This window comes from Rattus norvegicus, chromosome 14 (assembly GCF_021556685.1).
Source record: "Rattus norvegicus strain SHRSP/BbbUtx chromosome 14, alternate assembly SHRSP_T2T, whole genome shotgun sequence".
NCBI classification, from domain to species: Eukaryota; Metazoa; Chordata; class Mammalia; order Rodentia; family Muridae; genus Rattus; species Rattus norvegicus.
Window position 1 is genome coordinate 81,322,896 of NC_141547.1, and position 16,977 is coordinate 81,339,872.

General features: G+C 39.8%; 1 protein-coding gene across 11 annotated transcripts in view; it reads right to left on the reverse strand.

The window, feature by feature from the left end:
• The window catches only part of Nsd2 (nuclear receptor binding SET domain protein 2), a 78,675-nt gene that overhangs the window by 33,611 nt on the left and 28,087 nt on the right, over positions 1-16,977 (reverse strand). For all 11 annotated transcript variants that reach the window (NM_001191552.2, XM_087584325.1, XM_087584323.1 and 8 more), the window contains 4 exon segments: positions 2,522-2,666; positions 8,485-8,967; positions 9,558-9,724; positions 16,424-16,586. In NM_001191552.2, coding sequence (NP_001178481.2) covers positions 2,522-2,666; positions 8,485-8,967; positions 9,558-9,724; positions 16,424-16,586 — 958 coding nt within the window.

Genomic DNA, 16,977 nt, shown 5'->3' on the forward strand with positions numbered 1-16,977 from the left:
AATAACAAATTTTGAAGTAGCAAAGTTACATCTGCATGTGAAAATTAAGCCCTTCCTGCTATTCATTTGACAATACCTTATTTCAGGTGTCCCTAAATATCACTAATGTACAATAAAGTATTCAAATATCACTGAATTAAAAAGATATGATAGAAGAAAAAAATAAATTCTAGAACCAACTACTTTGAATACGCCAATGTTTATTTTGAATACAAATTCTTTATCTTCATGTGCACAACTGTTTGTTAGGGTTCTATTTAATCACACTTCCTTTTGTGAGTGAGTGAGTGAGTGAGTGTGTGTGTATGTGTGTGTGTTACTGAGAAAACCTGGGGTTTAAATTATATCCTGAGCCATCTTTTTCTTTTTATCTTGGATAAGAAAATTTTACTACATTGGCTAGAAATGCCTTAAATCCTCAGCCTCTTGAGTAGCTGAAACTACAAGTGTTTGCCATCAGGCCTTACTATCTAGAAAACTTAACAGTGTCATTTTCAATCTCATTATCGTTGTTAACACAGTACAGACATCTCCAGAAAGCCTCATGGGGAGGCCCAAGTTCCACACCTTGGGAGCCAACTACGGCATAAGACTGATCCTCAGTTCTGGGACTCAAGTTACTAGTGAAGGAATCAAGTAATCATAGTTAGCTCTAGGCTAGTATGAAGAGGCCTCTGAAAATCTGGGCTAGGCTTTAGTCCTGAGCACACTACTGCAGACTGTCTGCAGAGGTTGGGAAGAAAGAGGTCTGTCTACAAGGCTGAGCAGGACATGAGGATTTCTCACTCAGTCACTATGGAGTCACAAGGACCCAACAGACACCTCAGCAGGTTTACACTCACAGGTCTAAGACTGAGCCCCAGGTATTGACCACCTGTAAGTCCACTGTGAGGTGCATGTTTGTCACTCTTTTTCATAAATACCCAGAGCACTGTCCACTTTACCTGGGATGACACACAGTCCTTCCTCCAGATATCTGAGTTCCCTAACACTGAGTCAGCAGAACAGCAGACGATGGAAGATTATACATCTTTACGGTCAACACCAAGCTGATTAGGAAGTCATGGTTCAAGGCATTTAGGAATAGCACTCACTTGACACAGTATGAGTGGAAAACCATCCTTATGTACCTACGGACTACAACTCCAAATACACTTATTATTTAGAGTAAGCTAATCTGGCTTATGCCTGCCCCTTTTATGTATACCAGCCATACTGAAAAGAAATGTTACTCAAAACTTATTGCATTAGCACACCATGAGGTGAATCTGCATTTTAAAGAAAAGTTCACAAACTCTAAACATTCTTGCTATTTTAAACTACAGCATCTAAACAAACATGGGCAAACTAAAAACCAGACAAGCCTATTCAGAATCAACATAATGAGCTGATCTGTAATTCTAGTGTTTAACTCAGACTAAGCCACACGGGCTCATGTATTTGGATGTGAATGCTTGGTCCCCAGTAAGTGGAACAGTTTGGGACTGATTAGGAGGTGTGGTCTTGTTGAAGGAGGTGTATTACTGGAGGGTGGGCTTTGAGGTTTCAAAAGCCCACACCATTCCCAGTTAGCCCTCTCTGCCACATGCTTATAGATCAGTTATCTCTCTAGCACCATGTCTATCTGCCTTCTGTCATGATTACCTCCCTGATGATCATAGAATCATGCTCTAAAATTTTAAGTCCCCAATAAACTCTTTCTTCTATAAATTGTCTTGGTCATGGTGCTTTGTCATAGCAAGAGAAAAGTAAGACACCTAGCAAACCCTAAATCAAGATAAGTATATTCCATGAGGGGCAGAAGGGCAACTAATGTATGTATGGTCACAATCTAATACTTGGCAGCTCTTCTAGGACTGCCTAGGATACTTTGGCTTTCATATCTAGCATCTCCAAAACTCAATAGTGAATCTTAGAAGTTACAAACTGTTTCTGTATTTTTCCTTAACATTTAAATATATTACACTTTATTTTTTCATTAACAGGATTTTTTTGGGGTTTTTTTGAGGTTTTTTTTTTTGGGGGGGTGTCTTTTACAACTTGTGTGTCTAAGTGCTTATACACCACAAATCTGACCGACATTTTCTCCAGTTCTTCCTCATCTTGCCATAGCCCAAGCTGATATTTGATGTACTATGTCTTAAAGTTTTCAAGCTGAAAGCCTAGAAATGAGACACCCAAGTGAAGGTCAACCAGTCATCTCACAAGTACTCAAGCCAACAGGCCAGAAACTAACTGCTCTTACTGGGCCTGACCCATTCAACTAAGACTAAGTGCTAGAAGTACCCACCTTTCCTTCTTTCCTACACTAACCCTCAAGTACCACAGCCAGAATCCCTACTCTGTATAAACAGCACAGTAAAGGTTCTGTACACCATCCAAATCACCTGCATGCGGTGGGGGGGCGGGGAGGGGAGACAAGGACAACACACAACACCGCAGGTGGGGATTTGGTATTCTGTGAATGTGGTCACACTCTATCACACCCAAGCAGAAGACATATGTAAAGGTGTATGTTTACCAGAGTCTTCTTCAGACTGGGCAGAGATCATTAGGGAAAACTTTGTATTATATCGTGCTTTCTGCTTTTCATTGAGCATGCTCCATTGGGACCCAAGCAATTCTTCAATCTCCTCCTCTGAGGCATCTGGGTGTTCAGCTACGACCTATGAACAAAGAAAGGACAATAAGAACTCTATACTCACAAAATTTATTGTGAGTTACATAAAATCAAAGTTCTGTAGGATTGCATATGTAGAATTTTTATTCCCACAACAGAATTGTGTCCCAGTAAATTTGGTTCAAGAAAACTAACACATAACTGATACAGTGATTCACTAAAACTTTCTAAGTGAAAATAACTGATAAATGATGAGGAGAAAACATGTACTTTTCTAAAATCACTAAATCATTTGAAAAGTTATAATTTCCCGGACATCCTTGAGTGATTAATAGTCAGGCAAGCTGTGAGCATGGAGTGCGATTTTGATTTGTCATCTTCACCAACTACAATAGCCTAACTCCATCTTTCAATCCACATCACGGACAGACAAGTATACAACAAACAAGAGACACAGGCCACAGTCTACCTACAAGAGACACAGACCACAGTCTACCTACAAGAGACACAGACCACAGTCTACCTACAAGAGACACAGGCCACAGTCTACCAACAAGAGACACAGGCCACAGTCTACCTACAAGAGACACAGACCACAGTCTACCTACAAGAGACACAAGCCACAGTCTACCTACAAGAGACACAGACCACAGTCTACCTACAAGAGACACAGACCACAGTCTACCTACAAGAGACACAAGCCACAGTCTACCTACAAGAGACACAGGCCACAGTCTACCTACAAGAGACACAGACCACAGTCTACCTACAAGAGACACAGGCCACAGTCTACCAACAAGAGACACAGACCAACAAGCAAACCCCATTTCTGCCTAAGCCAGCAGAAAGACAACAGATCTACACAGACAACAGATTCTCCAGTTACAGGGGATCAATACCTTCAGAGTATGCTCAGAATGCCCCATCCCATCCTACCAGCAAGGAATGCACATTTTCACAAGTCTAGGTGGTTCGGGTGCATAGTAACAATTAATCAGTAACCTCCAACTTTAACTGCAGATGGCAATAATCCAAGGGAGGTAAAGCCAACAGAGTTTTTTAGATCCTGCCTCAGGCTAGAGTGGAGTGCAATTGATGACTATGTAAGTGAACTCTAACTGCACACTATCACCTTGATCTATCCATACTGTTCTCACTATGGTGCCAATCTAAGCTTTCAGTTATAATGCTTAGCACTACAAGGGCTAACTGAAATGAATCTGGGTCCCAGAAAGATAAGAGTAGAAAAAAATCTCTAAGCAGTAGTCTAGCACCTACTTTCCTATGTGTAGATGCCCCCCACCCCCGTCAAAAAAAAGCCTAGAACTTGCTGGAATAAAACTAGCTAGAGTTCCTATCTGTCATAGCTCTGCCAAACGTCCAAAGGACACAAGCACATAGCTCCCCATCAGATCTGTCTCAGCTATGCTGTCAAATGCTTGTGGTATCCACTGAGAGCTCATCAGCTACCCTGCCGCAGAAGGTCTGCCATGATAACTGACCACACACTACTGAGTACTTTGTAGCATGTCAAGTTCAATGGTTAACTATGTTTCCTTAAGTGTTAACACTTAATGTTGGCCATAAAGGGCACCTGGGCAGAGGCCCACTTTCTCACATGACCACTTTCTCTTTTGGATAAACACAGTTAGATACTGTGGTACAAGTAAATAGGGGATATATCATATTCGTCAGACTTTATAGAAGCAAAAGGATCTACATACCATTCTACAGCTTGCTTTCTTATTCAACATCTAATAAATTCACTTTGGCATATTATGCACTATAAGAACAGATCACAACTACCACTGACAATTTTTTAGTGTTGAATATTGTGCTTTCCTTTGGTGAGATGCAAGGGTGAAATCATTTTAGAGTAAATACTTACGCATGAAATTATAGGAAAGAAACAAAGCATGTAGGTATTGTCAAACTTCTCTCTAAAACAGGTATGATAAAGTATTTATTCTCCACCAACTTTGTGTAAAAATTGCTACCTTGCTCATTTTCTCAAGCCCCAAGTAGCTAGCTCCAAGATGACTGTTGCTCGCCTGATGACTATGCAATAATGAGTCATCATGAATTCATGGGGTTGAACAATACCTCTTCATGTACTTATCAGTCACTGAAGCTCATCTGTAAATTGCCATTTTGTCTCTTAAGATTGACTGATGACAAATCTTCTCGTTTCAATTTTGTATGGTGTCCTTGACACACAAGAAAAAAATCTCCATTTTAAAACAGTTCCTTCACAATCTGTCGTCAGCTTAGCTAATTTCAAAAAGCCTTTCCTTGAAGGCTGGAGAGACTGCTCAGCAGTTAAGGGCATTGGCCGCTCTTTTAGAGGACCTGGTTTGACTTCTAGCACCAACATGGTAGCTTAGAAATGATTGTGACTCTAATTCCAGGGAATATAACAAACTCTTCTGGCCTCTGAGGCCAGCAGGGACATAACTGGTACACAAACATAAATTTTATTTATTTAATAGCCAAAAAATTTTTTTTTCTAAAAAAGGGACTAGAGAGACATCATGGAAATATACGTGAAACCCAGAGAGCCAAACCAATACTACAATGCAGGTGTCTTGGGCATTTTGTCTGGGAGGAAGCCAGGTGAGTTTAGAGGATTAGAATAGAACAATGGCTACCCAGTTACTTTAAAGCTAATTAATACATCTTATAGTCTGTCTCATTTATTTAGAAACTAGCTGCCATTTTTTTTAATGCATTTACAGGGGTTGGAGAGATAGCTCAGTGGTTAAGAGCACTGAATGCTCTTCCAGAGGTCCTGAGTTCAATTCCCAGCAACCACACGGTGACTCACAACCATCTGTAATGGGATTCAATGCCCTCTTCTGGTGTGTCTGAAGACAGTGACAGTGTACTCACATAAGTAAAATAAATACATAATTAAAAAAAATGTTTTAAAAGAAACATTTTCATCTCTCCTGAGATGAAAAACTCCTCTTCCATATAGACAAAACTTTGTCTGCTTTTAACTTATTTTATAAATGCATATGCCTGCATATGTCTGCACACCATGTGCACACCTGGTTGTCAGAGTTCAGAAGAGTGTCAGATACCCTGAAACTGGAATTACAGTCATGAGGTACTACGTGTGTACTAGGAATTGAATGATGGATCTATTCTAAGTACTATTAAGGCTTTCCATTGCAATGGACTTAAACTATTTTTGTGCTTTTAAATATCCTTAACAGTCTGATGTATGTTCAGCTTGAAAACTAATACTTCTAAAACCTCAGGGCACTAATAAATGCTGGACTTGAAAGTTCTCATTCTGCCATGTCATTGCATTTGCTGTGCCTCCATTACTATATCCTCACTTTCATAGCCTGAGCTCTGGAAGAGCAGCTCGTGTGCTTAATCACTGAGCCATCTCTATATAGCACAGGCTAGCTGCCTGACTCTGCTGGCTAAGTGCTGGGATTAAAGGTATGTACCAGCACTTTGAGCTTTTGACTGAGCTTTTAAAACTACCCATGATTACAGGGCCTGGTAGTAGTATGTATCTTTAATCACAACATTCTGGAAGCAGAAGCAAGGAGATCTTTGTGAGTTCTAGACCAGGCAGAGCTACCCAGTGAGATCCTGTGCCTAAATAAATAAATAAATCTGTGTGCCCATAGATACATTGATCCCCAGGAGATAGAGTTGCAAATTTTGTGAGTCAATTGACATGGATGGTAAATATCAAACTATACCCCTCTGCATGAATAGTATGGGCTCTTAACCATTGATCCACCTTTCCAGTCTCAATAGATTTTCTAATTCTTAAATAAACCTTCCATTCCCAAGGAAGACGTTATTAGTTCTGTTTTGTCCTTTTATTGAGAATGAAGTGGTCTCTCTATGTAGTCCAGGCTATCCTCAAATTCAATCATTCCGTGTCAGTCTCCAAATGGTGTAACAGTACAGCTATCCATTACAATGCTCAACATAGTTTACAGATTCCTCTTCAAGAAACTGCTCCAATATTTTCTCTGAGAAGACTTCTAAGTTACCATGTAGGGACAAAATAGCATGTTCCACCGTGTTCTTATAATACCCATAACCATTCAGTTAATCAGCTCCTTAAATTCTTCATGATCCTGCACCAGGCCATGCTGCCTGACACAAAACAGGGGCTGGTTTAACCCCCATATAATATTTGAATAAGAGATATTATTTTTTATTTTTAAATTAATTTAAGGTTAGTTAAATTAAGTTAGTTATTCATTGTGTATGTTGCATGTGTAGTCATCAGAGGACAACTTAGTGAACATGATTCTTGATGAGGCCTGCTCCTTTCAAGATAGCTGTAGCCATTTTATATTCGGTCTCCATTCTGCTCATAAGGTGAAATTAAGTTCAGGTTCCCAGACTCTACTTCCCAGAAATAATTATCCATAGCTGACACTAAAAAATGTTACTAATAAGCCAGAAAGTTATGGCTGAATCACTTGTACCCTGTTATCTCACTGTTCTGAAATTCCCCTGTTCACCACCTGTCCACCCCCCTTACCTCACTCAGGACCAGCCAGCGTGAAGGTTGTCTGATGATACTCTGTCTAGTTAGACAAAAATGGTACACCACTTCACTGCTTGCCTTTGAACTTTTGAACCTGGGTTTTCCTATAAAAACCCTGCCCTGAGGACTGGCTGGTGACACAATTAGGTTTTTCCTTCCTGTAGTCTTGGATGCCCAGTGTTATGGTGTGCGTTTATGAACTCTTCTTGCTCAACTGAGACTGGTGTGAGCATGGTTTATGTGGACATTTCCAGATCCCAACAGTGCTCTCCTTCCACCAAGTGTACCCCAGGGAATCGTTCTAGGGTCACCGGTTGGTGAAAATGCCTTAACACCAAGCCATCTCTCTAATCCAGGTGGTATCTCTCTCTCCTACTATTTTTGGGGGAGAGGGAGTGTTTCTAGACAGGATGTGTAGTCCTAACTATTCTGGAACTCGATTTGTAGACTAGGCTGGCCTTGAACTCAAAGAGACCCATGGGCCTCTGCCTCCCAAGTGCTAGGATTAAAGTTGTGTACCACTATCATCCAGTTTTCTCTTTATTATTTAAATACATATTTATTTTTATTTGTATGAGTGCTTGCCTGCATACATGTATGTGTAGCACATACATGTTTGGTAGCAAAAAAGGATGTTGGATCCCTAAGAACTGGAGTTATTAGCTGTGAGCCACAATGTGGGTATTAGGGTATGAGGTAACTATTGAGCCATTCCTCTAAGCCCCCAGATACTACTAATTACTGGTGACTTTAATATGTATTTGGAATTCTGAACAAAAAAAATTCCATGAAAGGAACATTTTAATAGGCAGGGCTTCATGACTAACACTATAAAGAGTCTTGGTTCCTTACAATGGAAATGAGACAATGGCACCAAGAGATGATATATTTCACAGTAAAAAATAAAAGTACTTAAATACTTTATTCACTTATATATTATTATCCTTTTAAGAATTATAGAAATAAATCTTCAACATACTTGGTGCTAACATCACCATCTTTATAAGTGAGCATGAACTGAACACTTCAAAATAGCTTAAGGGAAAATGCTCACCAAGAGCTGAATGTCAAGGTCTAAACCCAGCTTGCAGCAAAGGGAGGCCTAGTGAAATTCATTTCCCACTTCCCACTGCTACTGAAACTTTTTAAGTACTTTGAAGAACATAGTGGCAACCAAGCCTACAAATGTCTGTGTTCCAACAGTAACTGTTACACCTAAAAACTAAACTGTGTTTAACCAGTATACTAAGAAACAGGATTCTGCAATAAAGGGATGTTCATCATTTGGAAATCCTATGGCATGACAAAACAACTCAGAACCCATCAGAGTTCTTACCTCATCCCTGTGTTTTTGACAAAAGACTAAGAACTGGGCTGCTGAGTCTCCCTTTCTGCTCCGTGAGGCAGATCCTGTGGACCTTTTCCTCCCGGCAGGAGAACCTACGCCTCTCTTAGGTTCAGCATCCGCCATCTTTGGAGGTGTACTCTTTTCTGTGCCGGGGTCTCCTTCCTGGTTCTCAGCAGAACTAGACCTTTTGGCTCTTCGCCTTCTCTTTACGGGAATGTCCTCTTCTCTCATAGTCCCAGGGTCTACAGCAGCTTCTTCATTGGCCACTGAAGAGTCCACCATTTCTCCCAAAGGTTCTGTAGCAATGCCAGCCTCCTTAGCCACTTGAGGGTTGAGGCGCAGTTGGTCCCCCACATAAAGGAAAGTAAACTTGGCTTTCCGCTCCTCTACTGACATGCTAGCAGCTTCCTCAGCCTGGACAATGCCCATTTCCCACTGGGCTCTCAATCTCCCTGAAATAGGTTTCAACAACTGGAAAAAAAAAATTATAAATTTTATTGCATAATATAAAAGGTGACTCAATTAAAAACACTTTTACAATATTATCAGATAAGGAAAACCTATAAAAACCTAACTAAAAACTTGTTATAACTCTGATGACAACTATTGTTTCTTTAAACTAGCAATGAACTTTAATGGCTTTAACTAATATTTTCTTTCTATAAAAAGAAATAAAATAAGAAAATAAATTATTCCTGGGAGTCATCAAATGAGTAAAAGAAAAATCACATACTTAGGTAAAAGTAAATGACAAATGGAGGCTGGGCATGCCGGCTCACATCGGTAACTCCAGGGCTAGGGAGGCAGAGGCAGGGGGATCTCTATGTACTCAAGACCAGCCCGGGCTACAAAAAAAGACCCTATCTTAAAAAAAAAAAGTATATGACCAACTTAAGAAATCACTTAAGGGTTGGGGATTTAGCTCAGTGGTAGAGCGCTTACCTAGGACGCGCAAGGCCCTGGGTTCGGTCCCCAGCTCCGAAAAAAGAACCAAAAAAAAAAAAAAAAAAAAGAAATCACTTAAATCAACTATCAGGTCACACTAAAGGAATGTCTATCACCTTGATTTTCTCAGCTTTCGTGGGTGCCTGCTTGGCACTTTCTTGGCATAATTTTTCAAATTGTTCTTCTCCTTCAAAAGCAACAAGGCTCTTCTCAAATATCCAAGCTCTTTCTGGGGCATCACCAAAGAATTGTACATGATACTGGCGTGCACTTTTTTTCTGACCTAATTTTAAAAATAAAAAACATCAATATTAGAGTTTGGGGTTAAACTGGGCAAATCTACTGCTTTGAAATTATTTTATTTGATGTTGTTTGTGCTTATTAATCTCAACATGAATTCTACCTTTTTATCCTCAATATACTCCATGCACAAGAAGAAAATCCACTAATCAAGAGATACAGAGAAAGCACAAAAGGAGACTCAGGGGGAAAGAATCTAAATAAAACCACATCTTCATCTTTAAGAGACTTTAGACAGGACAAGACATCACCAGAAGGGCACTTCCACAAAAGGCAAGAGCGTCAGTGAAAGAGCAGTACCCTGGGCTGGACCCGTCCCTACCCATTAATGACCTCGCCCACTGCCGGGGAATCTGATGCCCTCTTTTGGTTACCGTGGGCACAGTGCTTAAGTAAGAGCATTCAACCTCAAAGAGTCCCTGAGACCACAGCAGACCCCTCAGATATCCCTAACTGTCACTCTGAGCTGCAGGAAGAAGAGTCCCTGAGACCACAGCAGACCCCTCAGATATCCCTAACTGTCACTCTGAGCTGCAGGAAGAAGAGTCCCTGAGACCACAGCAGACCCCTCAGATATCCCTAACTGTCACTCTGAGCTGCAGGAAGAAGAGTCCCTGAGACCACAGCAGACCCCTCAGATATCCCTAACTGTCACTCTGAGCTGCAGGAAGAAGAGTCCCTGAGACCACAGCAGACCCCTCAGATATCCCTAACTGTCACTCTGAGCTGCAGGAAGAAGAGTCCCTGAGACCACAGCAGACCCCTCAGATATCCCTAACTGTCACTCTGAGCTGCAGGAAGAAGAGTCCCTGAGACCACAGCAGACCCCTCAGATATCCCTAACTGTCACTCTGAGCTGCAGGAAGTAGCAGCATTGCTCAGTGCAGCCAGAGGAATGAGCAGGAACTACTAACCCCTGAAACTTCAGATTTTACTGAGGTTGAAGGAGAGACAGACACAGATAAGCCAGCCAAAAGGTCAGATCTCAGTACCAAGAGAAGAGATCTTCAGCCTTTATCCTAAAGGAAATAATATCCAGGACTTCCTGTATAGCTACAACACCAAGAAGAAAAACCTCTTCTAGCATCTTAAGTAAAGCAGCTGATGGCAATGTCAACCCTCTAAAGCAGAGGTGGTCAGGTGTTGAAAACTTTATGCTCTAAATATTATGCTCACACACAAAGCTAACACAAGGACCCAGGTCCAGGAAGTTTCCCATAAAAATCAACCTAAAAATAGAGGTTCTGGACAGGCTCTCAAGGTTACAAACTCAAAAGTGCAAGATAAAGACACTGAACAGAGAAATATCCTTTTTGTTAGGGAAAGAGGGAGATTAATTTTTTTTATTTTTTAGTGAATTTAATATTTTCATTTTATCTTATTTTGTTTCTTTTGAGACAGGGTTTCTGTGTGTCACCCTGGCTGTTTTGGAACCTGCTTTGTAAACCATGCTGGCTCAAACTCAGAGATCCACCTGCCTCTGCTTTGAGAATACTAGGATTAAAGGAGTATGCTACCATGCCCTGCTATGTTTTATTTTTACTATTTTATGTATGTAGGTATTTTGCCTGTGCATATGCTGGATCCAACTCCCAGCACTCACCTGGCAGCTCACAACTACCTGCTACTCCAGTTCCAGGGGATCCAATACCTTCTTCTGGCCTCCAGGCATTGCACACACAGTACACACAAACACATTCAAACATTCATACATATAAAATAAATAAGATGTATGTAAACATATACGCACACATACACACATGTACGTACGTATGTGTATATATAAAATAAACGTATGTATGTATGTATGTATGTATGTATAAAATTTAAGACCAAAGAGATGGTTCAGTGGTTAAGAATACTTGGTTGTTCTTGCAGAGGACTCAGGTCTCATCAGTCTACAGAACCCATATAGTAATGATAATTCTCCATAACTCCAGTTTCCGGGGATGGAGTACCTCTTCTGGATTTCTTCATCACTAGATACACACACAGTGCACATATATATATACACAGGCAAGCACTCATACAATACAACAATAAATCTTTTTCTAAAGGTGTAGCAGTGGCTGGGAAATGGCTCAGTGGTTGAAAATGCTTCTTGTTCTTACAAAGGTATTAAGTTCAGTTATCAGTACCCACATCTGGTAACTGATAAGTACCTGTAACTCTAGCTGGAAATCTAGAGGGTGCGCGCACACACACATACGCACGCACGCACACAAAAAGCACATATTTATACAGACATACATATATTTAAAAAACTTTTAAAAAAAGAAAAAAGTTTAAGATAAGAAATCTAGAAAAAAATTAATGAATAGTATTTACTCCTGTAGAAACCTACAGCATCAATCAAAGAGGTCCCGCACCCAGACAGCAGACTTTGGAGAGATGAACACAGAAAGAATTTACTCAGGCAAGCCTGGTGGTGCCCTTAGGAGGCAGAGGCAGGCAGTTCTCTGTTAGTCTGAGACCAAATTTGGTCTGTATATACAGTGAGTTCTGTCAGCCAGAGTTACATGACACACTGTCCCAAAAATAAACAAAAAGCTGTAACTTAATAAATCAGGTATCAACACAAAACATACCTGTAACTGCAAAGCTATTAATGGGACAGGGACAAAGAGATCACTGGCGTTAGCTGTCGACCTTGCTCTAGGTTGAGTGAGTTTTTCTCCAAGGGTGGAGAGAAATAGAGCAAGATACCCACCCAATGGCCTCTTACAGTTTCCAAACAGGCCTCTGTACCACACAAATGGATATAAATACCGTGTGTGTGTGTGTGTGTGTGTGTGTGTGTGTGTGTGTGTGTGTGTGTGTGTGTATAAAATACTCATGTACATACAGAAAAATCAACAGAAAGTATCTTAAGTAGTAAATAAAACAGCAGCAAATGAAACTAGACAAAAATAGTTAAGACTTAAAAGCAATTACCTATTAACTTCTCACTATCAATTTTTCATTAGATTTTTAAGACTACTTTTTAATCTTTTGTTGATAGTTTTTTGTTTTGTTTTGTTGTGAGACAAAGTCAAACTATGTAGAACTGGCTGGCCTTGAACTCACAGATTCATTTGTCTCTGCCTTCCAGTGCTGGAATTAAAGGAGTCACAACCAGGTACCTTTCCCTTTTCTTGTTGATACATATACACACAAACATATACATTCACATATACATACATGCACATGTATGTTTTATGATGCTAGAGATCAAATCCAGGGCCTTAAACATAGTAGGCAAATATTTATCACTCAGTATACTTTGATTTGTTTAGAAATATGAAAATTTGAAATTATCTCAAGATTCAAGAACAATGATATAACTACCGTTAAAATATCTATGCTCGGGTTGGGGATTTAGCTCAGTGGTAGAGCGCTTGCCTAGCAAGTGCAAGGCCCTGGGTTCAGTCCCCAGACCAAAAAAAAAATCTATGCTCCTATAAATAACACTTTATGAACTCAAAGAGATCATCTGTCTCTGCTTCTTATAACCTATCCTATTATAAGCAATGCTAATTTATTAATTGTAATTGGTCTTGCTTTCCACCAAAAAAAAAAAAAAAAGACATTAAAGCAGGAGGACCAGATGGAAAGAAAGGGTAAGATAATGAGAGTGAATATCACCAAAATATATACATATGTATAAAAATGTCATAATAAAGCCCACTGTATATAATAGTTACTTTTAAGCTAATAAACTTTTTTTTTTTTTTTGGTTCTTTTTTTCAGAGCTGGGGACCGAACCCAGGGCCTTGTGCTTCCTAGGCAAGCGCTCTACTACTGAGCTAAATCCCCAACCCCGCTAATAAACTTTTAAAAAGCATAAAAGAACTCTCAGGCAGTTTGTTTTTTGCCAACACTTTAATTTTAGTAATAAAAATTAGCATAGATATGTTTCAAGTTCCATAGTGAATAAAATCTATCTTTTTAAAGATTTGTTTATTATATATATATATGAGTACACCATCATTGTCTTCAGACACACCAGAAGAGGGCATTAGGTCCCATTACAGATGGTTGTGAGCCACCTTGTGGTTGCTAAGAATTGAACTCAGGACCTCTGGAAGAGCAGTCAGTGCTCTTAACTGCTGAGCCAGGAGCTATCTTCCCAGTCCCGAAAAATCTTTTCTAATATATAAAACGAATTAATAATTTTTTGTTGTTTGTTTTTACAAGACAGGGTTTCTTTATGTATCCTTAACTGCCCTGGAACTAGCTCTATAGACCAACCTGGCCTCAAACTAAGAGAGCTGCCTTTCTCTGTCTCCAAACTGTTAAATTAAAGCATCTGAATTAATATTTGGTTTAAATAGTGTTTTAAGTAATAGTTACTGTCAGCCTGGAGAGATGGCTCAACAGCTAAGAGCACGTGTTCTTCCAGAGGACCCAAGAGACAAGGACAGGCATCAGCTTAGGTTATGACTTAGACCTTGGTGGGACACCAAAGCCCCAAACTAGGTAAAGTGACAGCTGGCAAAAAATATAAGTAAAAGATGACAGATACGCTATCTCAGTAAAGAAAAACATATGCAATTTTTACATTTATTTATCTATCTGTGCTGTGTGTGTTTATGTGCATACATGTGCGCGTCACACTGTGCAGTTTTTTTCTAGCCACCATTTGAGAAACAAACATCAAATTCAGGTCATCAGGATTGGTAGCAAGTACCTTTTTACCCACTGGGGCATCTTGCATCCCTTGGTAAGAAATTTGAACACAGTTCTACATAAATAGACTGAGGGTTCCAGATACTATAGTATACAAATGATGCAAAAGTCAGAAAAAGAAATGGTAGCTCAAAACAACCCCCACACATGGCTGCACCAAGGCTATGTGACGTTCATGCTCCCTCAAAAGAATACACATCTCAGATCTGAAACTTTGAAGTGTGTCCCAGGGCTCCCAGAGCCCCTTGGGAAGGACTCACCTCATTCTGGAAAAATTAGATTATCAAGCCCAAAAGGAGTCAAAGACAAAACCAAACCAAAGGTTCCTCTCTTGCTATCAGCCTTATAGACTACAGTTTCTCATCACAGAGCAAAACTCCACACCCTTAGGACAGAGGCCAAGGAGGGACAAGTATGGTACTAAAGTTCCCTTCCAGTCCAAACTTGCTAGCACGTAAGGCCCTGTCATTCCCTCTAACTACCTGCACACAGCCAGTCAACAAACCTCTATGTGGCATGCAGGTGGCAATATGATGACCCAGAACCAAATGGGAACAGGCACCATTCCTGTCAGACCTCAAAACTGTGGCCAAAGGCCAGGTGGCACATGTTTCAGTGCACCACAAAGGACCATACAAGTGGTCAGCAGCAGTTCTGGGCCAGAATACCAACCTTGGACCATCACAGCTGTGGTTGTCCACATTTCTGAGGGGTACACATGTCAAGAGCGTAAACTTGTCTAGCCTAACTCTATACAACATACCTTACCTTCTTCAAACAAAATTCAAACTTTACTCTAGAAAAACTTTCCAAAGCCAGGCATAGTAGCACATATCCCAGCACTAGAGGCTGACGCAGATGGGTCATGAGTTTTATAAAGCCAACCTGAACTACAAGTCTCAAAAAAATAAATAAATAAATCAAACCACATCATCCTTTGTTACTTTTCCTCCCAAACCACTTTCTGTGAGTTGTTCTTACATAACTAACATACTTATAGGCTAAATTATCTTTTATTTTTAATTATTTGCTTTGTATCAATAACACATTTTAAATATGTTCTTTAGCTGTTTCATGAGCCAATTTATTCAAGTTTTCTTTAAAAAAAAAAAAGAAAAGATTTACTTATTTATTTATGTGAGTACACTGTCACTGTCTTCAGACACACCAGAAGAGGACATCAAGTCATATTACAGATGGTTGAGAGTCACCATGTGGTTACTAGGAATTGAACTCAGGACCTCTGGAAGAACAGTCAGTGTTCTTAACCGCTGAGCCACCTCTCCAGTCCTTATTCAAGTTTTCTAAATCAGATTAACATTTCTAACTTTCTCCCTGCTTCCCAAGCCTACTGAAACAAATGGAGATTTTTTATAATTCAAAATTAATATATTACCAAATATTAACCTACAAATAATCAATCACTACTTAAATAATAATTGTCATAAAACTTGAGGCCAATACAAGGTAAAGAGTGTCTCCTCAGCTAGAGAGAGATGGCTCAGGGGTTTAGAGCACTTGTTCTTGCAGAGCTCCCAGGCTCAGTTCTTAGCATCCACACGGTACTTACAACCACATACAACTCCAGTTTCAAAGGAGACAATGCCACCTTCTGACCTCCACAGGCACCAGATATGCACGTGGTTCGTGTACATACATGCAGGTAAAAAACACATAAAACAGGGGCTGGGGATTTAGCTCAGTGGTAGAGCACTTGCCTAGGAAGCGCAAGGTCCTGGGTTCGATCCCCAGCTCCAAAAAAAAAAGAGACTAATGTAAAAACACATAAAACATAAATACATCTAAAAAATTATTCTTAAAAGTTATTCACCTGTTAGTACCAGTTCAATCAGATAAACCATATATTTAGGAAATGGATATGTCACATCTGAATCAATCACCCACCTTAAGCAAAGCTGTAAAAGTAGCTAGTAAAGCATGGAAAAGAAACACACAAATTAGAAAGGTTTGTTGCAGAAGAGGAAGATGGAAAAACAGAGTCCAAATTTAGTACCTTTAAGTTTGGTATGATTGTGAAGGAGTGGATCAGCAGAAACCATGCAAGGCCACCAAGGGTAACCTGACACTTTGGACCACACCAAATCACCAACGTTGTATTTTAACAAGAGGTCTCTGTCTCTGCCACTATTTGGACAGGACTCCTTCTTAACTGGAATCTATAAGTGAACAAAAAACAAATATTAACATTCAGGAATTATCCTTAAATTCAACCTTCTATCTATAAAAGAACAGGTACTAATAAGAAGTTTAAAATAAGAAAGTTTAAAGGTTCAAAACATAGTATGGAGAGGACTGGGGTATAATGCACTGGAAGAGCACCTGTCTTCATGCTGTAGGGCCTGTTCTTCAGAGAATGCTGCCCTTATATATTTTAGATTTCACCTTCAATATTTATCACTTCTCATAAGCACTTTCTCTCATTCTCACCTAAAGCATTATCTTAAGTCCTGACAAATAGCAAGTTTTCAATATTACTAAGTTGATGCTTTATTCACAGAACCCTCAAAACATTGTGCCCCCTAACCCTAGCCGATACATATCTTATAG